The 27,056-nt window shown below is 44.5% G+C and overlaps 3 protein-coding genes across 8 annotated transcripts in view; 1 reads left to right on the forward strand and 2 right to left on the reverse strand.

Moving 5' to 3' along the window:
* The window catches only part of LOC105425613 (autophagy-related protein 16-1-like), a 280,555-nt gene that overhangs the window by 190,849 nt on the left and 62,650 nt on the right, over positions 1-27,056 (reverse strand). The window lies entirely within an intron of this gene.
* The window catches only part of Atg16 (Autophagy-related 16), a 360,881-nt gene that overhangs the window by 160,476 nt on the left and 173,349 nt on the right, over positions 1-27,056 (reverse strand). For 3 of the 4 annotated variants that reach the window (XR_016138138.1, XM_089071889.1, XM_089071892.1), the window contains one exon: positions 9,744-10,128. Coding sequence is in view for 2 of the 4 variants with exons in the window: in XM_089071889.1 (XP_088928015.1) it covers positions 10,111-10,128 (18 nt within the window). In the remaining 2 variants the exon portion in view is untranslated. Of the gene's footprint in view, positions 1-9,743; positions 10,129-27,056 lie in introns of those variants that run through there. The other variant, XM_089071890.1, reaches the window with a different exon arrangement.
* The window catches only part of neo (ZP and PAN domain-containing protein neyo), a 172,943-nt gene that overhangs the window by 127,887 nt on the left and 18,000 nt on the right, over positions 1-27,056 (forward strand). The window lies entirely within an intron of this gene.

The following is a 27,056-nucleotide window of genomic DNA, read 5'->3' on the forward strand; positions in this document are numbered from 1 at the left end:
GAGAGAGAGAGAGAGAGAGAGAGAGAGAGAGAGAGAGAGAGAGAGAGAAGGATAGAGACGAGGCAAAGCACAGAACGGATAAAGCAGCCACCTCCCGCGTGGGCAGCGTACCTCGCTGTGAAAAGGTTTTAACGCCGGCGAGCACAAAGCAATCAATCATCCGGCAAAGTTGTTTAATCCCAGCAATAACTTGTGCCACGCCAACACCGCGCGTACGTATCGTGCTACGGGGCCAGCGTAAGCGGCGACTTGTTACCGGCGAGAGAAGGCTGACCTCACGCAAGAAAATTATAAGTTTAGGAAAGACACGTGGAAAATCTATTTGGCGTGCACGCGAGTATGATTCCCGCTGGTTCATCATCCGATCTAGACAAATTGCGACTCGCACGACAGAGTATCCGTCTTCTTTTTTATACATTAATGACAGATAAATGTACAGGCTAAGTCAGAATTAATTAAACAAATGATTCGGAAAGCATTCGGAAGCTACATACGCGCGGATATTCAATAGAAAGACTGCCGATGTGATTAATTAACATTTCTCTTAAATTAATTTAATTTGTGCTTTACACAACAAATTCGTTTATATCCCCAGTAACCGCACAATTATTTGGAGAGTTTGTAGAAGCCCTCCAGGCCGGTTTGAGCTGTGATGAGAAATATTAATCGTCGACGTGTTTAATTGCTACTGAGTTTCCTGGTCGTTTTCTTCCGGAAACGTGCTTTTTATGCTCGCAGATAGCGTTGATAGCACCTAAGTGCCCACGTTGGCGGATCGTCGAATCATCGTTACCGTAGGTTACGTTTCCCCATATACAGCCGTTCTCCATTACGCCTCGGCGAGTTACGCCGGTGGAACGCCTATGAAATCGTTCGAATACCACGTGCCGGTAGTGGCTCGACGCTTGGTCGCTCGCGCGCATACACATACATCGCAACGGCACTAACGGCAATCCTGGGTGGAGGGGAGGGACCAGCCAATACATATACCTAATTAAATCTATACACGCGGGTCATTCCGGACCCCCGTAATCTCGGTAGCGCTCGACGCGTCTGTTAGACTACTTTTTCTGGTTTCAATATCCTCGAGTACGATGTCGAATCCGAAATTGCTCTTTCCCTCGCTCGACCTTCCTCCTTGTTCCTTTGCAATCACGTTACCGTTGGACATACGCTTCGACCGTTCTGGGACCGCTTCGTTACACTCGCCGGGCATTATCGCGAAACCGCAAGGCCACTTCTTTTTCCGAGCCCTCGCCTGAGCGAAGCACGCAGCTGGCATTGTGTGGTTCCGCACGGGCACATACGTAATTACGCGCGAACCGACGTTGAAGCACTCTCGAACGCACATCGTCGAGATTCTCGTACGCCAACCGCGGACGTTGCGTGTAAGCGAGTACTCATATCATCGTGTAATGTACAGCCAGTACTGAAACGGACCGGAACATGTCAGTTCGTTCGGTCAGAGTGAGTTAAGGAGTGATGTAGCGAATGAACACAGGGAGAAAGGGAGAAACGGGGGAAGAGAGAGAGAGAGAGGGAGAGAGAGAGAGAGAGAGGGAGAAAGCGGAATCTGACGCATATATGTGGTTGGATAATTGTCTGGACGCAACGATCCGGTATTGCTCGGCCTCTGAGGTTAAATCGCGATCAAGAGCTTAACGGTGATTTCCAAGGCCGGTGGAAATACCTGACTGATTTCGACAATTTATTCGCAATTTTGTCCACGTATTATTGATTCCAGCCGACAGATCCCGTCCATCCCCTACGTTTTTATCGCGAAAGAACGCTGACAGACTTTGAGATGGGATCGAATGCAGTCTCATTCCCGTGCAGAAACCCTCAAATAGCTCGCTACCACCGTACACTGTCCGCACTACGAAAATTGAAGCGGGAATTAACTTTACTGTCCGACGGGGAAAAGAGATTTTACGAAGGAATAAACGATATCGACAGAATGTATCCGCACCGATAGTTGTATTACGCGCCAATATAACGTTAACAAAGGCTCTTTGAGATTTTTTTTGCTTGAAAAATACGTGAGTGGAGAGAGAGTTATGGAATTAATCTTTATTCGTTTACCGTAATGTGTTTTTTACTGTATTATCATGCTTCACGCTATACGATATAGTAAGATTTTATACTTTGACCTGGAATTGGATGTCCGAGATATTTAAAATAATTTAATTTAATTTAAGAAATTCTTACGTGAACATTTTCATAAAATACCATGTTAATTGCATATCGAATATTTAATATTAAATATTTAATATTCAAGACAATAAAGTATTTAACATATTTGAAAAATTCTTATTTTGTAATATGTACGTTATATTAAAATAAATATGTATATTAAACATTTCAATATTATGTTCAAGGGAAAGCGTATAAGAAACTGTTCGTCGGAACATTGTAAAGTCGTCAAATATTTTTACGCCAAATATTATTACCGTGCTTCTTACTTTGCAGTAATAAAGACTAACAAAAACTTTTAATGCAAGATCGATCGGGTTCTTCTGCGCGTAAAATAGAATAATTAGGTGGACCGCATACTTTGATGCATAGTTCTTGCGAGTTTTACTGCCATTAGAAAGGGAAAGCGTAACTGTCAGTCTGTCTACTACTACATTCCATAAGCTAGTGTTTATGAAACACACTCGAAGATTATGTACACGATCCATCATCGTTTGTTAGCGGCTATAAATCACGCCCGATATAGCCGGGCCGTCGGTCAAGGTTTAGCAAATAGAGTTCTTTTTCGCCAGGAAACGCCAATCGCGGAGGATACCGGTATCCTTTACTCGAATACGATACATTCGAGGGATTATCGCCGGCATTAACATCGATTCACGGATTGGCGACCGGCCATCGCAGTTTTCCCCGTAGGTATCCCGATAGAGCGTCGTGCCATTTGCGGAGGGGAATTTATTTCACGACGGGCGTAATGGGCACCGGGAATTCGCCGTGTATTTAAACGCGGCACCTCGCTGCGCGATGATCTCGTCCTTACCGCGATTGAGGATAGCGCCCGTACTTAAGGCCCGAAGGGGCGGGGGGGGGGAACCGCCGAACCGCGAAATTAACGGCACTGGCCGCTGGCTCGCATAATCCAACGGGCGAGTAACGGGGCGCTAAACCGCGCGCGGCAATTAGCCCACGGAAAACACACAGTCAAACAAATATTCTCGGCGTGGTATCGGCCGGCCGTGAGCGTGCGACCGCGCGCGGTGAACGCGGAGGAACCGTAATGCGAGAGAGGGCGGGGGAGGGAAGAGAGGAGAAAGGGGGAAGGAGGTCCTATACACCTTCGGCAACGACACCGTTAACCGGCGATATGCCTAGGATTGTACGCGGCCTACCATACGAAATACGTCATAACGAAACTTATACGCGCGGCCGGATTTCACGCGTACGCACGTTTCCTCGGCGCCGCGGGTTATCGCGAACACGTGCGCACACAGATAAAACGGCAGCGGACGCAAGGTCGGCGCGAGGCGTTACCGACGCGTTAACAGTAATTCTTGGGTTTACGAGTGACGCGATTCGCGTGCGAGAGAGAGAGAGAGAGAGAGAGAGAGAGAGAGAGAGAGAGAGAGAGAGAGAGAGAGAGAGAGAGAGAGAGAGAGAGAGAGAGAGAGAAGAGAGGATCGAATGCCGCGCAAATTCTCTCTGCCCTTCCCCGCGTCATGGCGCGTCACGCACCAGGATAGAGCCCACTCGTATCTGTTCACACTCGTTAATCCCGCTGCCCTCGGCATTCGCGCCGTTCCGCGATCGGTCGCCGATATAGCAGTCGGCCTGTACAGCGGCGATGGCTATCGCCGAGTGTCATCGCAATCATCGCCATATATTCGCGACGCGTCACGAGCGGCGTGCAGCGGTTCGCCGACCGAATGAGTACTCGGCGCTCGGCTCTGTGTCCCACTTTCGGAACCGTGTTCGCCGTATATCTCGTTAGATAGCCACCCACGTGGTCCGAAATAACCCGTCTCTAGTAGAACGGCGGCGGCTTGATGCTTGGGGGTCGCGATGCAAAGCAGTACGGAGGGGGCGAGGAGCGATCCGGGGGAGGGGGGGGGGGAGATGAGGGAGAGGACGCGCGATGGCGAACACATCGGAGGGAGAGAAGAGAAGGTCCCGTCCCGTAGTAAGCGACGGCCAGCACATGCCTGTCCGATCCGACATAGCCGCTGAGTACAAGGTGGCATTGGGGATACAGCCGGTCTCTCGATCGCGGTCGCCGATAGCCGCCGCATGACAAGCCCAAGGGGTGTACGTAAACGGCTGAATCTACCTACCGACCTCTCCACTCTGGACGATGCAAGGAGTCTCTTGTCCGTTGTGTCTGGCCGCATTCCCTCATGCTGTCCCTTTCTCTCTTCCTCTCTCTCTCTCTCTCTCTCTCTCTCTCTCTCTCTCTCTCTCTCTCTCTCTCTCACTTTGTATGAATATATCTACAACACAAATGTGTCTCTTCTCCTTGTATCCTGCCTCTCCCTCTCTCCCTCCCTTTCACACTCTCTCTCTCTCTCTCTCTCTCTCTCTCTCTCTCTCTCTCTCTCTCTCTCTCTCTCTCTCTTCTCTCTCTTGCGCGCGCGCGCACTCTAGGTTCCGCTGTCGAGTGGATTCGGTCGATAGTCTACATTCCACGCTCGCTTCGATACCAACTACTAATTCGATGATGGAATACATCGGTGCTGAGGTACGGATAATCAAACGACGTCGGCATCAGTAGCTAAACTCCGCGGCTCGCACGAGCGATTTGTTACACGGAGATCGCATCCCGCGAATGATGAACATGCAAAGGAGTGGATCTCTTCTCCTGGCCTCTTTCAGAGGAAAAAAACAACACGCAAGGACGAGGACGAAGATAAAATAGAGGGAAACGGAGAGCGATGTGAATAGCAAACTGACGGGATATCATTTAATTGCTTGATTAGCAATTCGCTGTAACGCAAATGTCTTGACCACGTAAGATATCATCGTGACATACGCTACGCCGTAAATATTCAATGGATCGTCATGTTAATTATCTTGGATTAATCGTACTTAACAATTCAAGGATATTGATTAGTCAATTTCATAACTGTTTCAAATTGTACGTTCAGTAATTGGCTCGAATGAATCGAAGGAATCAAATCACTCTTGTCGGAATATCAGAAAAGATCTTATTACTACCGGAATATTTCCATATTTTACGTTCGCGAGTGTGCGTGTGTCTTGGGTACGTTATTAATAATGAACATTAATATTCCGCGAACTAAGTAGCAGATTCTCACTCCCATCTTGTCGTCTTGCCATCGCGTTATGATGAATATACCATCGCCTTCGCTATGCGTGGCTGGCGAATTAAATAGCCAATATGCATGCTCGCATGCCGTATAGATTCATGCGTCGAGAATAAGAAGCGGAATAAGAAGCAGGTTATTCCGCACGGCGGAAATGCCGCATTGGTTTTCCGTGAATTAGATTCAAGTCATAACCATACATATGTATATTGGAAATCAAGAGACGCGGTAGCAGCTCACGCCAAGTTCACGCACACTGCAGATTGCGGGAAATAACGACGAGGATTCTGTTAACGAGAGCCATTGAGATGAATCTCAGTTCGCATTTTTATAGCTCAGCGATATACTTCAAACTGATTAAGTTTCAATTAATCTCGATCGACAGCTAAGAATTAAAATTACAAAAGTAAATGAATTTTCATCTTCGCGCCCTATAAATTTTTAATTGACGTAATCTCCGATATTATTACCTTTGTACAAATTAAAATGATGCCATAAAACAATTCTATGCGATAATACTACTGCCTTAATTTTTATTTTAATTATGAAAATGTTGGTTTACGAAACGATATTCTTACAACAGGCACAATGTACTTGCCGTCTTTATTTATCTTTCGCTTTGAAAAGATAAGTTTTAATAGATTATAAATATGGATAACATTAATGACGAGGTAATATCAAGGTAATATCAAGAAATCAAGCGCTGGCAACTTGTCCCTCGTCGCGAGGATTCTATTCACCTGATGTGATCGTTCAACGCGGTCAGCGCGTTATGACATTTTCATTTCTTTGTTTCTACTGGGTATTTTCACAGGATATCGCGGCGATACATATGAGTAACAAGAATTAATATTCCGCAGGGGGAGAGAAAGAAAGTGTTCACTTTTGCCTTGTCCCCTCGACGTCGTCCCACATAATAAATACATCTCCCTCTCTCTTCTTATACTTCCTTTCCTATCCTTCGCGAGCGTATTCGATTCTCGCGGGTGTGCTCGCGCACATACGTGCCGGGGTAACGACACTAAAGGAAATTTGTAATGAAACGTAGAAGACATAATGGCGAATGGCGCAGGAGGCCGGGGGAAGCCACCGAAGCGATTTATCACGAACGCGATGTGATCGGGGCTCGCTCCTAGCGCTCGGACGTTAATAACGCCGGCCGCGAATCACGAGCTCTATCCGCCGCCGCCACCACCTCCTTTCCACCGCCGTGTCTACTCCGATGCATACCTAATAAAGCGACGGGCAGCATCTTTCTCGTTGTGCCGCGGCATCGCCTTTTCCGTACAACCGCATAAAAAGCATTACGACAGCGACAACAAAGGACGGCGACGATGTGCCTCGATGAGCGGGAAAAAGCGTGCAAGGTCGCGCGATAAACGTACGGCACGGCTCGCTCGGATCTGGAATTCGAGAAGACCGCAGGTGCGCCGTCCGCGGAAAAATGAGTCCACGTTCAAACTTCGCGAGCCTCGGATTCAGATGAGTGCCGGGCTGGCGATTATCGGTGGGTTCGAGCGAACAACCGGTCTTCGATTATCCCTTAAAAGGATAACGAAGAAACGTGTCGTTACGCACGGTAATTAAATTAAATTGATATAGGAATCAATCGTCGGTCTCTTTTTCGCCGTATCCGGTTTTAATTGCGAGTATAGAAAAATTAAAAACTAATAATGATGTATAAAACGAGAGAATTAATTTGTAATAGCTGTGCGAATACATTGCTTTATTGAGATTTATTCCTATTGTGCTATTTGAAAAAAAAAAAAAGAGAATATGAAAGCTGAAAGGAAAGACCTTCAAAAACGATGAACATCTCTCTTTTTTATCTCTCTCTCTCTCTCCCTTTTTCCCTTGCGCAAGCAACCCTTCCCGAACAATTTCTACGGTCAGCGGAAAATGCGAACGACCGTTTCCACGCGACGCGTCCTAATCGTATATTGTTGAGGAAAGAACGGCGAGGTGTAGACCATCGTCTTCTCTCTCAGGCGTACTTTCCTTAAAGTCAATTCAGAGATAGACGTAATAGAGAGTGGCCTTTCTTCTCGGATGTACGTTTAGACGGGTCGGGATGCAGCGGGCATGATCACTGAAAAGTTCGTGCTTGGTATTCGTATCAGCGGTCTCTATACCGCAGCACGGGGTACGTGTGCTAGCGACCGAGTTGGTGATGGTGTCGATAGAGGTCCGGAACTGTACGGACGGATGTATCCTGCCAGCGGGTTAGATAGCTCTGGCACGGTTGAGCTAGTTGGAAGATGAGAGGAAGAGTACGAACGACATCGACGTGGCAGGAAGGGGAGAGAGAGAGAGAGAGAGAGAGAGAGAGAGAGAGAGAGAGAGAGAGAGAGAGAGAGAGAGAGAGAGAGAGAGAGGGGGGGGGGAGAAAGAGGGCTAATGCTGAAGCCGATGTGCTGGCGGAACGACGGCGGTATGTGTAACAATCCCGTGATTACCGTACCACTGCCGGGTTCGACGTTCAACCAGCTTCCTTCAGGATTCTCTCCTCTTCCTTCTCCTTTGTCTCTAATCCCACGCTGCCCGCACTTCGGGCAGATCCGTGTCGATCTGTTATTGTGGAACAGGGAAGCGAGAAAGAGACAAGGAGAAAAAGAGCACGGGGATACGAGCGGGGCGCGAGCGGAGGGCCCGGAAGTGGATAGAACAGATCGGAGATGGTATGTATCGCGCCGTACGCGGTGGAATGGACGTTTGATGTAAAAGTAGAAAAACCAGCCAGCGTGTTTTGTCGAGCGCGGGAGCGCGATGGAACGCGAACGACGGAACGGGGCAAAGAACCGAAACGGACCGGCTCGCCGGCTCGGCCGCGAACAGTCCGGCCAGCCTATCGAGTTCGAGTCTCGCTCAACGAGTTGGCAAACTGTTCCCAATGCTGAGCTCGTTCCGCGTTGCCGTGTAGCTCTGACCCCTATGATATAACTATCCGAAAAAAGAAAAAGAGATATAATGGCCAAGGTAGAGAAAGAGTCAGAAACAGAGAGAAAGAGAGAGAGAGAGAGAGAGAGAGAGAGAGAGAGAGAGAGAGAGAGAGAGAGAGAGAGAGAGAGAGAGAGAGAGAGAGAGACAAGCAACTGGAGCACTGCATTTCCTGCCCTCTTGTAACTTTTATGATCCGCGTAAAGCAGCGATTTTCACTGGTTCCGCTTGCATCGGTCCGACCTTTCCTCTGTCCTTCTCTCGCTTTTTTATACTTTCTCTCTTCTATCTTTCTTTTTCTCTAGTTGGCATATTCTTTTTTTCTGCCTTGCACTAGTTACTACATGCGTTTTGTTAACTCGTACTTTTTCGCTGACGCTGAGACTCATAATTGTTCTCTTTCTTTTTTCCTCTCCTTTCTAATTTCTGTAATACTTTTAAGAATATATTACATAATGTGTACACGTGCGTTCGTGTGTGTACGCGAAAAATATTTAATAATTCGCAATTTAAAGTATATAAAAGAAAATTCGCCCTTCGGATTTTTACCGTGTTAATCAATAAATTAATTTTCTTTTTGTTGTGTTAATCCTCAGAAAAAGCGTGACTATTATTCGCAAATAAGGTCCTAACGCGAAGAAATAAAATTAAATCAATTCTCAACTTGACAAACAAGTCACTTAACGGGAAGAAACTCGCAGTCACGAGATCTCGGGAATCGTCTCAAATGTATATACACTCTGAAAGCCACACGGTTTGGGTTATCCTAACTCTGTCCCGATTTCCTGTGGACTTTACGACTTCGCTTGGCTTCGCGTGCCGAGCAAGAAAAATGTCACGGAAACGATCGAGGCGCGTCACGCTCCGCTCGATATGAAGGTAGCCGTGAAATTGGGAATTTAAGCACGGAAAGCGTGATTCGCGTTGTCGCCTCCTCGTCCTTCACCTCCTCCTCCTTCTCCGCCTCCTTCGTCTCCGCTATACAAGACTTTAATTGAGTCGGACTTTTTATCATTTGCACAAAAGATTCGCTTATCTTGGTTGAGTTTTCAGCAAAAAAGAACGCGGAAATTAAGAAAGACATTACTATGCTCATTAACGGCCCTTGCCCTATCCCATTGATCACGGTATTTCATCATTGTTAAATATAAAAAATAGATTCCCTTTAGAATCTTATATATCTTGCAAAGCAAAATGCGTTTGCAATTAAATATAATAATATAAGAAGCAGATAAATACTGCAAGTATATATCCTATCAGTTTTTCTTTGACACGTAACTAAGTAATATAATTAGCAATCACAAGACATTCGTAATCTATATAAGTTTTGTCAAATATTTTATGTATAAATATTTTTGTATAAATTTGACAGAAATTTTCTTTATAAAACTAATAGTCAATTTTTCAAGTATTTATATTCACGAATGTCGAAAAGTATGAATATGAAATGAATATTTTCTTATGAATGTATTCCTATGAATGTGAATACATTCTTCCATTTATGACTCTAAGTATAAAATTTATATATATCCTTTATTTATACTAGATATAATATATTATATACACATATTTGTGAGTGCAAAAAAATATAATGGAAGGAACTTTCATTGTGTTACTGTCTACCTCGGCCATCTGTCGAGCCGAAATGGAGTCGAGAGTCGTTTTTAACGGACGTTCCTCCGCGAGCAGGAAAAGTAATAGTGTCATATTTGCGTAACAAGTGTCATACTAGAACTTTATCTCGCAAAGCCGACAGATGGGTCGACGTTTCGAGCTTATGTCGCAAGATGGAAACGAATACGTCCGGATATACGTCTGGTAACAAATACGCGGATACACATACCGCTTACGTTTCCTCTTGGCTTTCTCCCTGGTACCGTAATCCTTACATTCGTAAACTTACCTGTAACAGAGAAAAAAAAGACAGACATCATTAGAAACCAATAAAAATAATCACGCTGTAAAATGACGACACGTTGACCGTACTTTCGCAGAACTTATTGACATCCGCCCACCTTTCTCATTTTAATCATAGAGGCGGAATTTTGCGTCCGAAACTCGATATTATTTCGACAAAACCGATTAAGAAGTTTTATTACTCATGTCGGAGGGTGTGGCTCGAGCTAATTGCCCAAAATGCCCGACGCGCTGCTTAGTATAGTCCAGAACCCGGCATTAACGTTAATTCATGGTTCCCATGGAAGAGGATACCGCATTGTGCTGTCAATAATGATGTATGCCGATTACAACACGCGACAACGTCGTTATTATACCTTACCCTTTTATTATTGGGAACAGCTTTACCAGGTGTCAAACGCTGACTAAGCGAAAAGTTGACAATTAGCGTTATTATATGCCTCGTCTTGCTTTAATGACTGCTTGTGCCATTTCATAAGCGTGAGCAGGAACAAAGACGAGGGGAGAGGGGAGGGAAAATAAAAAGGAACTGTGTAGTTGGGACGTCGTTTTCATGACTGCCTGAAAGCAGTCATGAAAGAGGGCAATTAATTTAAGCTTCTGCCTCCTCTTTTGCGACGTAGGATAATATACATAAATATCACTGGTAAATCGCGCTCGCCGCTATTAATTGCTGAGGAGAAACGCTATCTTAACAAATTAAGAAAACCTTATGCGATTTCATGCGGCTTATTTGACTTTTGCGTGGCACTTATATTTTCTCTGCTTCCACAGTTCCATAAACAACGTAACGTCATCATTAGCAATGGAAGTCTGAATTGTAATATTTTTTACTCTCCTACACAATTCTGCTCTATTGCAAGTCAATGTTGTAACCGAAAATATCATCATGTCAGTGACCAAAATGTGATAAATTTACAGATTTGATATCTGCACGGAATATCGTTTTTTCATAGAAAATAAGTAAGAACTTGATTTCAATTCAATAGCTCTCATGATGAAAGCTCGTTCCTTGCCTCAATGTGCTCAAAAGTTTTTGCTTCCCTTCCTTCTGCGATTTCTTCTATCTCTTTCTATTTCCCTTAAGTTTTTGCAACTAGTTGAATGTTTGTGGAGTGTAATTCAAAAAAAAGCGGAAATTTTTCATACTGAGTAATATTAAATTGACGATGTCTGTTAATAGAAAGAAGAAAATATTTTTTTGTTTTTTATCAACTAAAATATATTCTACATCCAATTTACATCCAACTTGAAGCAGATCTCCCTGATAAAAATCATATCTCTTTTTATCGACTAATATTGATTGAATGCGAATTATTAGCATGTGAATGCATTTCTTGCGGCATACTTTAAATAAAGTTCTAAGCGTAATCCGATTTAATACGATAATTTCGAATTCTGACCGCGCTTATTTCTTATCCATAACTCATCCGGGAAAGATTAAAAGAGTCGGTATGGTTATCGCGCGGATATTAATTAATCTAACCGGGAGATACGCTATACGTAAGCGCAATCTAAAACTATAAAACTAAGCTTTAATCGCGGATGACCGTGCGACTATAATTCTACGGCGAAGGCGAAGGTTCTCGTTGTAGAAAATGTTCCACGAGCGCATGAAGTGTCATAAATTGTCTCATGGCGGGCGAGACCCGCGCGAGAGTAGTTAATAAATCGAAATAATTATCTTCTATTTAATGTTTCGCGCCCTCTGAGGAATGTCTCGTTACTCATCCGCCGCCGTATCCGCGTTCTTGAGCGTCACGAAAATTCTCACGGCCTTCAGGCGAGGTACCTTATGCGTCTTGCGCGCCTCTGCATATGTAGATAGCAATAGACACCGCAACAGGGGGCCTTTCGTTGCGGAGAATAACTAGAAATATGTGGGTATAGTCCTCTCTCTAGTATATTAGCATAGTTTATGCTGTGTTTCTCTCCGCGGTACTTTTGTACGGACGTACAATACAGCAAAGTAGCGTCGTAAAACCGACTTCATTCACTACGTAACGCTACGTGTCCCTTTCGCGCACACCGATAGCTCCGTTGGCATTAAGGTCAGTTTGCATCACAATACCGAAAATTACCGGGGGTTTTGTTTAGGCGTGTTTCGAGCGGCGAGTGAAATTTTCCGTACATCTCTTCGTTCATTTGTAAATTAAATCAGGATGATCGATAATAATACCCTCCCAAGTTACACTTGCGACCTGATTTCATGGAAAAAAAAAGAAATGCAGAAAGCTCATGTTCGCGTAACGTTATGATCGAGCAGATTCTATAAAGTGAAAAACTTTCGCGCAGATTCCATAAGATAAAGAATGAAAGTTCAGGATTATGTAAATGGTTTCTACGCCAGTCAACCTGGGGATTGCGCGCTCTCTGCGAAAACTTGGATCGATTACATTAATATGCATTCGCCATATATCATCAGCCCGCCCAGCATAATTTAAATATGTAGAATAATTTCGTAATGCTGTCGAATGAGATAATTTTATTTGCGCTCGCATCGGAAACCGCAAATTGTAAATACGTTGTTGCAAAAGATATTACTTAATTTCTGGATGTATCTATATTGTCGAGAGAAAGGGAGAGAGAGAGAGAGAGAGAGAGAGAGGAATAATTCGCGTAATGCGTTGAATGTAAAAGCGTTTAACGGCGTAAAGAAATTCAAAATCGGAAGAGCTCTGCGAGTTTTTTTCCGAGACGCCGAGGAAAAAGGTGAAAGAATCAAAGCAATACAAATGAAATTCCAGGATGCATCTATCTTCCGCATCGAACGTTTTTCCAAACACGTTCCACGCGCTCGCTTAATTTGGCCGACTAAAGATAGATGAAGTCGAAGGGGCCGAATCAACTGCGAGTAATACGATCTGTCATGGCAGAAAAACCGTCACGTCGCTGCGCGTCTCGTAACTTTCCCGGTGGCAACAGCCACTCTTACGGCCTAATATTGATCTCTCGTCGCCTCCGCGGCCTTTTCTCCGCGCGGGGAACGCAGCGGACGGAAATCGTAGGCGCGTGGGGACGCATGCGAGCGAACGAGCATGCATGCATGCATGCATGCATGCGATACGCGGCCGCATCGCGTCAAAAGGGTACCACAGGGTTTCCCTATGCAAATCGCCAAGGGGGGCGCACATTCCCGCTAAAATAACCGTCGGGAATAATGCCGTAGATTGGGAGGTCGAGTTAGCGCGCGCATCGCGAGAAACGGACAATATATCGTTGGGCCGGCCATTACGGAGGATCATTAAATAGTCGACACGCCGAGATAACGAGCATTAACCACACAACTGCCACATTAGGTACGTATCCGCCATACGTACGGAAGATGTAACACGCGTCCAGAGCGGAGCGTGGAACGCGCTTCCTCCTCCTGCCTTCCGCGTGAAAACTCTATTCGTCTTCCTCCTTCTGGTCCATGCTTCGAAATGAGTGTTCGTCTTAAATTGGCCAAATTTAAAATCGATCCAACCGCGATTGTCGCGATTATTCGATTCGTTCCTTAAACTATTCCGACGCGCGTATGCTTTAGACTTGATTTTTAAACTCGATTTGATAAATTTAGATTACCGTTCGAACAATGTCAAATTTATTTTACAGACTTATTTCCAACAATGTATATCCGTTTTGTACTTTACATGTAACATATACATAGATGTATGAATACTGATTTTGTGAATTTTGTTGAAAGAATAGAATTTTATGTCGGTATTGAATATCAAATTTACATACACGATACAATTCAAAGAGTAAAAATATTCGCTTATTGGAAAAAAAAAAACTTTGTTGCAGCAGCTTGCTTGCTTTTCTCTCGAGCGTATTCTCTGTTGCTTTAATTGGTCCTCAGCGGAGTGCACACGTAATTACGCAGCCAAAGTGTATTAACATTTGTAATACTCGATACAGTGACGTGATTTACAAAATGTAATTTTAGAGTTTTTGCGGAGAATTTTTTTATGTATTCACAGAATGGAAAATATATCCATAAGCTAAAGTATCTATGCAAAATACATCCTCTACGCTCCTTGAGATGCAGAACATTTCCTTTTTCGACGAGAATGTCACGACTCCGGTTAGTTCCTTTGCCTCCTGCATTGTTTTATCTCCCAGACAAGCCTTTTCTGTTCCATTACTAACGAAGAACATAAATGTTCGGGTACTCCATGTCCTTCGAGTACGTTTCTCGTTTATTCGCATTTCTACACTCATCGCAAAGAATACTCTTTGGATACCCAGTTGGCGGAATAAACCATATTGTTAACTGTATATACCGACGATTCGATGGAGAAGTGCTACATGAATTTTTCTTTGTCTCCCTTTCATTGTCAGCTTCTACGTGATTTCAAAAAAAAAAACAATTCAAGTATAATCGACCGTAGTTGAAAGCATTCCTTAATCCATGCAGTGAAAAATAAAAGTACATAAAAATAGACGTAGCTGAAAGAGTAATTCCATCATCTTTCGGATCTATCGAGAGTAATCAAGTCCCATGATGATCTGGTAAAAGTGCTCCGTTAAAAGCTTTCCGTTATTTGTATCACGATGGAGTGCATAGACAGACATTTGAGACTTTTCAAAGACGATTTTTTACTAAACGATTTGAATAAAAACAACATTAGACAGACATAGGGACTCTCGAGGGATACGCTGCGTATCCTCGTGCTTATTAGACGCAGGATTATCGTGCATACAGAACGATCTCGTACCCGCTTATTTCGCTCGGTACAGGAAACTAATAAGAAATATTCAGCGCGATTACCGTGCGTGTTCAGTGTCTATTAGCGCGTCGCTGAGATAATTGTTACCTATTTGACGTTTTTCTCTTCCTCTGACTCGTTTCAATTCGATCTAATGTCGCGGAGGAAAGTTATTCGAGGCCGCGAGCGAGGATATCCAGGATATCCAAAAGATATACTGCGAGAACTCTCCGAGTGGCCATAAATCACTCACGTGCACTCGGACTCATATACTTACTTTCAACCAATGAAAGCGGGATAATAAGATTAATGCGTGACATGTGCAGGCGCAGCCTAGGACAAAGGTAATTTAAAGATGAGTGGTTCGCTAAAAAGTTTCGGGAAATGCACGCATCGCCTAAGGGGATCTCTCATGCAATTTTATCACGGGGTGTATTTCTCATTTTCGTCGAGTATATACGGCGTGTAAGCGTGTAAGATGCGTGTAAGATGCGTGTAAGATGCGAGGTTCGCGAAGGCTGTAGGTCTTTAACATCGGTTGTTAATTGGACAGACAGGGGAATCGGAAGGAAAGTCGCTCGTGAAGACTTTAGCCGTTCCTAACCGTAAGTTGTTTTTGTTACCGCGGCCGGATCTGCGGTTCGTAGCAATGAGAAAGAGCTCCTCGTTAGTCTCAAATCGGTCAACCGACCATTGAATCTAGCAAAGAGACGAAGGGAGAGAGAGAGAGAGAGAGAGAGAGAGGGGGGGGGAAGTGGAGGGATGCCCGTTCCAGCCAAATTCCGCAACAGACGTCGACTTTTCAAGCGCTCATGCGGAATCCCTCCTCTTCATGTGTGAGCGTCACAAAGGAGAGTTACGGGACGGTGGTTGCAAAGAGGATGGCTGATCGTTAGGCGGTGCGCTTCCGAATGGCGCCGGGAAAGGAAGAAAAAGGGAAAAACGCGAGGCAGCCAGAAAAAGATGAAGGAGCCGAAAGGAGGAGAAAAAAGCAAAGGGAATGCCACGTCGATGTCGTGGATGATTGCACCGTAATCGGGTCTTCCACTCCTTCCCCTCCCCCCCTTATCCTCTTTACCTTTACGTTACAGTCCTCGGGGAATCGTCGTCATTCCGCCGTGGTTCTTATCACTTTAACACACGGCCGCGGGACGACACAGCGGGGCAGCACGTTGTTACCGGCGCGTACACCGAATAACGGCCATCCCACGACATTGCGCCTCGACCGCACGAGCTATTAAAATGTAAATTGACCGGCGTTCGTTTGACTAAACAGTCATCAGAGACTTCCCTCCATGGGTTAGTTCGTGCAGTAGCGATTACTCCGTACACTCCACTTTCCGTCCTCAAATTCCGCAGCATCCGGGATTCAGGATGGCGTAGACGTCGGACCGCACGCTACCACGTTGTACAATCGCATTCGTTATCTCGCGCAGTCCCGACCAAGGTCTCGTGTTACTCGATCGAGAAATCTTTTGGTGTTCAATGCCCGACGCCGATTTTACACACGTGCGTACGATGAGAATACGTACGTACGTCCGTACGCATCGCGCCTGAATAATATTCGCTCCGACTCTCCCGCGTAATAGCGGCTACTTCCGGCTCGTAGAGGCGGCCCCGACATCGTAGATGTATCTCGCCCGTAATATATTCGCCTAGATATCCACCTCCGAGCGATCCCGAGCTCGTCCCTTTTGCGGACGCGGACGCGGGCGCGCGGGCGCGCGCGCGATATCCTTTACGAATTACGGCAATTCAGCAAGGAGTAATGTTTTTCCGAGCGCGCACAAACGGCTCGGACAATCGTGGACCCGTGGCAGGAATTCATGCAACATTCATCCTTCGCAACGTTCGCCGTTCGCGTCGCTTCCGTGTCTATTGTCAGCACATACGTTAAAGCCGCGTTGGCTGCTCTTCTCCTTTCTCCTCGGCGTTATCTGTTCAAAGACATCCGCGGGTGGTTGCGTTGGCGCGATAGCGCGCGAAAGGCGGAGGTCGGAAGGATTAAGTCGTCGTTACATTCGCGTATCATTAATCACGCGATAAGCGGGCACGCTAGAAAATCGTTAGCGGCCGCGTAGCTCAGGGTTTAGGCGTGGGCGTTACGAAATATCGCTGCACTGCGGTACGTGCGATCTACGAAACGGAGGCTCGGATGAATAGAATTCGAATCCCTAAGCGTTAGTTCCGTTCCGCAGTGAAATATCTTATTATTATGTTTCATCTTTCTCCGCGTATGCGTGTCGTTAATAACAGTTCGATATCGCGGATGAGAATTCACGTCATCTCTAATCCGATCTACATCTCCGTGTAAAAATAGTTTTATCTTACAATAAGATGAATTGTAACATCTATATGTACGTCAAGAGATGTACGATTTCATCTTCCTTCATCTATTTATTATCGGAATTATTTTCCGAATTTTACAATTTTTTTTTTGTTAACGTCGCAAAGATCGCGATTATGATATCGATGGAAAGGATTAAATGCAGTGTAAAAGAATAAATTTCGTTTTGGAAAATTTTCACTCGATCTGTCAACATAAACTGACGATTGTGCAGCCCTCGTAATAAGGAAAGTTTAGCCGTAACGATGCGAAGAATCGAATCGAGGGAAGAAAGACAGAATAAGAGAGAGAGAGAGAGAGAGAGAGAGGGGGGAGGGGAGAGAGAGAGGGACCAGAAAACAAAGAGAAAAAGAGTTAAGGGGAATAGGTTCGTTTTTGCTGATAAACGCTCTCCACGAACGTTAATTGCATTCCACGTGAATGCCCGCGATCGAGAGATTTGCCATGGTTGCCCCGGCGGGGCCGGCCAAGGCATCGAGGAGCTTTGGTTGAAAGCATGGTATGTCTGGCTCTTGAAATTCCTCAGGAGGGTAAAATTATGCGGAATGGCCGCGCGACGACGCCCCGTTACGGTGGTAGTAGCCGTGATTACCGATTCAGAAGATTTTCAAGTTCCTATTCCCATCAGTTATGTCGATATTCCAGCGGACACGAACGCTCGTTAATTAGCTGGAACACCCTGCTATCGCGTTCTTACGTTAGTATTTCAATTACCGACGCATCTTGCATATCGTGCCTCGCGATAATCAAGAACGAAGGGATTTTGTACTTGATGCGTGGGTATCCTTACGCAAGGCAAAACGACCGAGTGGCGCGGCACTCGTCCCGTTAATCCGCATTCTTTCCCTTTTCTTTTTTTCTTAATCTCTGCTACGCGTATTTGTGAGATAGTTACCCGCGGAGCGAAACGTAAATAGGCGCATTTATTATAAACACGGTGGAAAAAAATAAAAATTATCTTATATGCGATTATCATATTTAATTCTACGCTTTAGCGGCATTAGTTTGTTGCGAGTGTACTATAAAATACCGTCGCGATTTTATAGATATTTTTAGTAAAAGCCTCCGCCGTGATATTCTCGTGAAGATACGGCGCGACGCTGGCGTATTCCAGCGAATGGCAAAAAAGGAAGGATTTCCTGTGATGTTTAAGCGCGCATTAACCTGTCCTTCCATGCTGTCTCTTAAGAATACATCAGAGAAGAGCTTTACCAGAGAAGTAAACGACAATGAGTATTCGCGATATAACGACGTGGGTCGTAGCTGAAGAAAAAGATACTTATTGAGCGTGCGATGTAAATTATATACGATAGATTCAAAAAATGTACTGGATGATTTTATAGAAATTAGCTAACACAATGAATAAAATTTCCTATGTACGTATTATACATTATAAAATATATAATTATACATAATTATTAATATCACAGCTAAATTTTAAAATATCGAAATTTTAATCAAATTCTCCGATAAGCAATTTCATGAACATTATTACATTTAAGATTTTCGAGATGTCTTTAGTATGAATAATATCCTTTAATAATTAATACTTCTCGATATAAATATAATTAACAAAAGGGGCAAATGAGAATCTGTGCGGTACAAAGTTCGCTAATTATAATTTCCGAAATTTATTAGTATAAATAGATTTACCAAACGTTTCAGCTCAGTTTGGTACGTCGTAATTCGTATAATGCTTTCTTGAATCCTCCGACTGTCATTAATAAGAATTAAATATGTCGTTTATGTCGATTGCATGATCGAGTGATGGCAAGTTAGTCCTTAAAATTCCAAAAAGAATCAAGGCAGCAATATGATAATAATCATCATCGCAGAAACAGATACAACGCGGATGGACATCACGTTAAATAAAGTCGTTAAATAATATATTAAAACACAAGTCAAAGGACAGTCGGCAATATCTTTTATATCGGACATTCTCAGACGCGGTAAAAATAGCGGCGATATTCAAGCGCAGAGAGGTATTTCACAGGGGATTTTCTTCAAACTGTGATTTACGAGCGTAAGGAATCAATGTCCGTGGAACGTGGTCACTCCGTGCCAACGTATCTCGGATGCACCTTGAGCACGAGGTGGTGGGTGCACTCAACGGCACAACCGGCGGCACAATCGCAATCGCCTGTACTCATCTCCGCGGGTTGAAACCCCCGCTGGGGGGGGGGGAGATATCGCGCCACCCCCGTCGCAGATCCCCCCCGCAGCTTCTGCAGCCGCTTGATGGTAGTGACAGCCTTCCAGGCAGCCGTTTGCGATTGCGCGGAGACCGCCACACACGATCCGCCAACACGTCGTGAACAACCGGTAGCTCCTGGACGACGATCATTTAGACTCAGCGCGATCGAGAATCCAAGTAAATCATTCGAGCGGCATAGTCGCCTTCATCTATCTTCGCCTTCTTCGCATCGCCGCCGCCGCGCCGTGCACTCATATTTCGCGATAATAAACCCCCTGTTTCTATTCGCTAAATCGGCTCGGCGAACACCTCGCACGTCGACGATGCCCCCCCGATAAAAGTCATCCCGGCCGTAATTACTACGACACGGGAATTTTTTTCAGCGAAAAAAGGGGTATGTGCGCGCCGTGAGACACGTAGGAAAAAGTTGGAACACGTTGAAAATACGAACACGCGCTTTTGGCGTTAGAGGCCGAGACTAACAACCTGGCTCGTTTAAAACATGCTCGGGCGGTGCATGTTTGAAGGGACGTTTACTTTCGCGACTGGAAGCATGTGAATTCTCTCTTTCTCTCTCTCTCTCTCTCGCTCTCTCTCGCTCTCTCCCTCCTAACTCTTCGTCATTCTGCGCGACCTCACCCCACGTCGCGTCATTTTCCGTCACGGTTCGCGCACCGTCGGCAAAGAGATGTCGTTACCGCGAGAGATAGGGACGCGCATGCAACACGGAAGACCGACCATTAAATTATATCCTCCTGAGATTGGTATACGTACGCGTATGTATACGAGCTTTACGCTTAGCAGTACCGGCGAGTGCGCTTCTGCCGACCGCGCAATTCTCGCATGTTCGCGCTCGCTCGCGCGCGCGAGCGCGAGCGGAGAGACTTAGGGAGAATTACGACCAAGGTAGCAATGAGAGAGAGATACGACTTTATATCGCGTTGTACACGCGCGTCTTTCGTACCTCTGTCTCCTCGTAGCGCGATACGGACGGACAGAGAGCGTCGTTTTGTTCGCGCGCTCACCTCCTCATTCCATCACGACTGTCGCTACTTGGCGCCTTTTGCCGCAACGCATTTTTCGGCGATAGAGTAATCTAAAATAGAAACGGCAATTCATGCGTTATAATATCGAAAGGGAATGATATGCAACGTACCCCTTTTAAGTTTCGCATTGATATAGGTGCCTTTTCAGTGAAGAAACAAGTTGCTCGCGTCGGTTCCCCCCGCAATCGACGCGCATATTAATAGCGGTCGCTATCAGTTGTCGTTAACAAGGACTGTTACGACAGAGCGCCCGATAGAAAGGTATTCCGCGATAAGTACGAGACATGACCGTGTCCTCGGTATTGCTCAGCAATTCTCTTTCCTTGCTCCACTTTATATCTCCAGCACGCATAGTCGCGACGGCGACGATGGTGGCATTAACTCTCTTGCCGACCCTCCTCCTCCTCCTCCTCCTCCTCCTCCTCCTCTCATTCAATTCCTTCGTGTCTGCAGGTCGGTTGTGCGATTTGCATATGCAAATGGCATGATATAAGTAATTAATTCGCAATCAGAGCGGCATTACGTTTCGTTATATATCGCACAGATAGGATACCGCAATTCATTAGTCGTGGCGATATTTATTAATTGGGACCGCGAACGTAGGTGAATGTTCGCGATTAAGAATTCAGTCGTCGCTATCGATTACTGCAACGCATCTCTTTCTCTCTCTCTCTCTCTCTCTCTCTCTCTCTCTCTCTCTCTCTCTCTTTCTCTGATATTAAACCGACTGACCAACCGGTCTCTCCTTGTCTTCCGTCGTAAAACGTAGAGACTCGGCCGCTAAATTAGCAGATAAATTAGCGCACTGTCGTGCTTTTTGCCTTCACCGCAGGGCGGATGGGTGTATGCGACTTGGATTAGAATCTGAAATTTGGAGAGTTCCATGACGTCTCTCACGAGGGAGGAAAAAAGTTCACGGATCGAACTTTCGACAAAAACGCGTCGGAAATCCCGCGGTTTAATCGTCGCACCAGAAAGGCAAGCTCGCCACGAAACTCGTGAGATAGCACCTGTTACATCCCATCTTTGTCGATCGACCGCGGTACCAGCTGGGCCTGCCGACACTCCTCCGTACATTAACTTTATCGTAATTACATCGTGCGCCACTACCACCACACACATGCGGGTTTCGACGCCGCAAGCCGCCAGTTCGCCGACACGTGTATGAGTGTACATCGTGTCGTCGTGCAGAAACGTCTATTTGGCGAATGCATCTTACGGCGTCCACCTTCGCCGTTTCCCAATCTTCGATGGAACAAGTTTCTACCCCAAGCCGGCAAGCCAACCTATTCTTGAGCGTATCGAGATTTCTCCGAAACTCCTCCACCGAAGATACAAAGGCGTTCCACCATTATCGGGATTACCGCCGGTCTGAAATTTCGTTTCCGCTCGTCAGGGACTAACTGTGTCAATCTGAGACAATACGCGATTCGATCGTGTTTACGTTTCCCGGCAAACAAGTTTACTTCAGAAAGCGGCGAGATGAAGCGCATCAGAGTCTCAGCCTGGTGGAGAAATCGAGAAATAGAGAAATGTCGGATACCGAGCTTTATACCATTACGATCTTCATGAAACGACTTTAATTCGGACTCGGCTGTTGAATGCAATCATTGTATCGTAGATGGATATGTGGATACATACATATACGGGATATAAAATGTAACTCGAATATAATGAAAAGTGAATCCAATATACACGTAACGATTACTCTCCTTGTGTAAATTTTCGCGCAATCCGTAAATTTCCGTAGGAGACAATCCGTTTCCACGGCAATCGAATTATTTACCGCGAACAACATTTCCGAATGTCGTCGTCGTAACTTCCATTATTTCATTGCGGTAATAATCTCCTATCGCCGACGTCGTAGACGTCGCATAGTTTTGCATCACGTCGAGAGAAATGGAAATCCTCATAACCGAGTAACTTTTTAATATTGTACAGTATTATATTTCCCGACGGAGTTACAATGCTCTCTCTTCCGCATAGAGGGAAAAATATAATTCAGGATATATGCTCGGTCAGATAGAAGAAAAACAAAAACTATCGCGTGCATCTCGTGTTTGCTGCGTTGAGAAATAGCGGTTCGTTTAATTTCGCGTATTTACTTCTTCGCCAACGACGCCCTAACAACGGGTTGCATCCCGCGATCGCGACGACAGCTTGAGAAAGTTGCGCGACGACGTACCCGTAAATGATGTCTCGTTTTGCTCCGGTGGATAACTCGTCAACGAGCGAGTTCCGGTACTTTTGCCCTCTGCATTTCTCTCTCTCTTTCTCTCTCTCTCTCTCTCTCTCTCTCTCTCTCTCTCTCTCTCTCTCTCTCTCTCTCTGTCTATCTATCTGTCTGCCTGCCTTTTTCTTCTTTCAATGCGTCTATCGTCGCGCCATTGGAGAATAGAGAAGGAAATAAAAGTGAGGAAGGAGAGAAAAAGAGAGATAAGAGAAAACCGGAGAGAAGAAAGAGCTATGTGAGAATCGAGAAAAGTGAGAGAAAGAAAGGGGGATACGATAGAGGGAATCGCGAAAGTGGGAAGGTGCGATATCGGACGAGAACATCGAGAGTAAACGGACGATTCCGTGGTGGTGCACTTTGTCGAAGAGGAACTGACGGGGTTGCGCGGCTGGCAGTGTGGGTTATGTATTGGCACATGTACGTAATTGTGGCCATTTGTCGAGAAAGCGAGAGGCCGGGGGATGCCCGGATGGCAGATGGGGAGAGACGTAAGGGTGAGGGTGCAGAATGGGAATGAGAAGAGAGAGAGAGAGAGAGAGAGAGAGAGAGAGAGAGAGAGAGAGAGAGAGAGAGAGAATTTCGAGTTGTGGAGAGGATTCGTCTCGCCTCACAGTCGTAGCTGAACGCGCAATGCATCACGGGATTGCATAGACGACATATAACTCCAAGTAATAATAAACGGTGGTACAGAGTGGTAGATCGAGGGTCGTCCTGGCATATCTACCTAAACGCCTGCCGAAAACCTCTCACCATCCCGAAGTCGCTTTCTATATGTCTACTCCCCTTCTCACCATTCGTTTTATCGCATTAAGCCCTCAGCTTTCATTAGACGGACATCAGTGTCTCGCTCTAATTTTCATCATAAGGGATGAATAAATCGTTTAACCATTTTCTCGATACATAATAAATGAAATGAAATATGGTAAACATAGGCGATTTCCACATGGAAATCGTATAGAATTATGTGCGGTCATTAGCATTTGGCATTATGAAAATCGCATTCACTGGTAATTTACATCGCAATCAAGGTATTACGAAACTCTCCCTCTTTCTCTCCCCCTTTCTACGGATAAATGTTATTATTAATGGTGTAATAACTATTAATCATTCAATAATCTAGATCAAAGTAACCGCCAAGTAATTAAACGTAAAAATCCATTAAATATAAATATCACTCTCACCTCTCTTTATAAACGTTTGGAAAAAAGGAACAAGAATATATGCGATTGCGAAAATTATATTATGACGGTGGTTTTCACATATATCATTACTTTCCCGACGTTTTATTATTTTATTAAACGGCACGTATGAGCAACTGTCACGAAAATATTCTCCGCGAGATTTCTCGTTCAATCGCGCGAACAAATTTGCGTTATAAAAACGCGCCGCCGCGCGCACGAGTATCTCGTTGATGTATATGTTTATGAATAATACGCAGGATTTTCCCTCCAATGTTTCGTATACACAATATAAAGCTGATTAGTTCGTTGCGAGAGCACGAGGCTAAATAATGTTGCCAGATATGACCCTGGCGCGACGGCGTGCCACGAAGCGCGCATGAATTGCCGCGCCGGTTTTTACGCAACGATCATTAATATCGTCGCTTATCCGAGTCTGGTGGGATTAATGCACCTGGCGTTGCGGGTCAACGGGCCAGGGCAGAGCGAGCAGTCACAAAAGAGTAATGCAAATTAGCTCGGTTTTTTTTTTTTTACTGATACTTCGCTTACTCGGAGTACGTCATACGCGAGGCGACACGCCTAAATGCCGTATTATACATTTCGTTATCGGACATTGCATATTTCGTCCGCGGATTTTGCGCACAGCTTCCTCGCTTTTTACTTATTATCGCCGACTCCGGTCAGTGGGTCGATTTAAATTTTATAATCCAGCCGAAACGCTTCTACTTAGAATGTTATGTTTTAAAAGTTGTCTGCATTCTTTTAATTTTTCTTTTAATGGTTTCATTCCCATAATTTTTTAATTATTATATTTTTGAAGGAACTTTTCACGTTGATCTTCAAAACTTTTTATTTATACAACATAAAATAAGTTTTCAATTTTATTGTATACTATATGTTGACATTTTGCTTAGGCACAAAATCATTTTGTTCCGTTATATTAGTTTTATATCGAACAAGGAATGACAAGGAAAAAATCTAATTCGTAACTTTTCGTCCAATGGATCGGCATTAACGATACAATCAAAATATCCTCAGCATAATTCTCCGTCAGTCGATGTTCATTCGATGAGTTAAAAAAAAAAAAAACAGTATTTGCGCTCGTATTAGCAGGCGAAAAAAGCTTCGACGCTGGTAAGAAACAGAAATTGTTTTTACGATTGACGTCTTTTAATATAGAGGGTATGTATACATATGTATCTCTTTCCTCTTTCTCTTCGGGATTCCCTCCTCGGTTGTCTCCGCAACGGAGAAGACGCGCGGACGAAGAATAATTTGAGATTCATCGAAATGCAGCGGGGCGAACCGCTTGTAATTCTTTTCCACCGTCACCGACGACGACGCTGCCGCCGCGCTCTTACCCTCTTCCTCTTCGTTTTCGCCCCTTTCGTGCCAGCTTGATCCGGCCTGTCTTTTTTGTCTCGCCATTTGTTCGGAACAGTACGGCGTGGAAGTGCGGAAAGAGAATTACGATAGAGCGACAATACGGAGACAGAAGGAGAGAGTGTCAGGGACAGGAAGGGGAAGGAGAGGGTCGAAGGAGAGAAAGGGAGAGAGAGAGAGAGAGAGAGAGAGAGACGGACGGAATGTCGTCCCATCGCAGTTAACTTCGCTTGGAAGGTTAAAATTTCCCTCGAGGTTTATTTTAAGTTGTACGAGACGAGGCACTGGATATCTTTTGTCCCGAATCGAGAAAAGAAAATCAGAGGAGGCTTTATCGTTGCGCAATAGACTTTCGGCTTACCCTCGTATCTCTCCCTGTCTCGTGTCGCGGCGCCAAATCTTCAGCCGGTTCGCATTGCTCTTGTCGCAGGTGATAGAAAATACCAGTCGTGAGACAGAGGGAGAGATATATCGAATTCTGATCCATTTCTTTATGATATTCTCACCTAATAAAATCTTTATCCCTTTGGAGAAAATATTTAAAAAATTTCAAAACCACCAATTATTTTTATTATTCACAAATAACGAAATCAAAAGATTTCATCGTTAAATGTTTCATGAATAAATAACGCAGCTTCTTATGCAACTTCGACTTTAATCTCAAAGTCAATTATAAAAGTGTAATAATGCTAAGTATACTAGAAGTTGAAAAGGTTCAATTAAATTTTTGCCACGATAGAATTAAATTGAAAAACGCCAGAGATAGAGATGGAAGAAAATGCGATGAGTTTAGGACATGCCGTGTATACGTGCTTTTACCCTTTTGTCCATTAATTATTTACCACGAGAGATACCGACTCGCCTATCGCCTCGAACTAAACTTCGAGGGGTCCGGACTTTAGTGGCCATATCTCCTCGCGTTTCTCTCTAAGTAGAGGGCTCTCGACGATAATGCCACCCAAGAAGTTAGCTTGACGATATACGAGCAAGATGTTTTACGAAACGAGAAGGTTCCTCTTCGACTATCTCATAAGTATAGCCATCCCAAAAGTATCCGCCATAAAATTGCGAAATCGATGCGTAGCGGAGCCAAGATACTCCACGAGCAAATTTTCGCAAATAGCACAACTTGCTTTCATTTCCCTCCTAATCCATAAGGGAAAAGTGAATTGGCTTTAAATATGTAATTCTCTCTACTTTTCACGGTGCGTTTTGCTCTTCACCAATAAATCAGTGCAATAAATCAGTGCAATAAATCTTGTTGTGTTATAAATTAATGTAACATGATCGTTATCGTTGACGTGTCCGCAAGATAAACAGATATGTTTCACAATATGACGTATCCATTGTAAAATTTTATAAAAATCGCATAAAAATATCTCAAGTCTTTCATCGCAACTCTTTTCACGCCCGAAAGATTCAATGTAAATAATGTAATTATCGGGGATTAAAAATAATTATCGTTCTCTTCTCTATCGGCCGTAATAATAATCTCTCGCAATTAATAACGCCGATGATAAACTTTATAAAACGCGCCTGAAAAATCGTGTGGTATATTGTAGCTTTTAGTTTTGCAAGAATGATTGGCGTACTCCATCATCGTTAGCGACACTACCGGAGTTTGTTGCAACTTACTGCAACTCGTTAGCTACGATTTCAACGTTGTTTTTATAATATCCAGTATATTTCCAACTCAGTGGCATCACTGCAACCTTTCTTACACCAGCTCGCGGCAACGAGCTTTGAAGCGAGCCTTTCTTAATAGTTTTTGCGCGTCAACGATAATGAGACGCTGTTTCTAACGCGGCGTGATTCGATATCTTCATCAGCGGAGCA

The sequence above is a fragment of the Pogonomyrmex barbatus genome, unplaced genomic scaffold (genome assembly GCF_055798465.1).
Source record: "Pogonomyrmex barbatus isolate J1 unplaced genomic scaffold, ASM5579846v1 scaffold12, whole genome shotgun sequence".
Taxonomy (NCBI): domain Eukaryota; kingdom Metazoa; phylum Arthropoda; class Insecta; order Hymenoptera; family Formicidae; genus Pogonomyrmex; species Pogonomyrmex barbatus.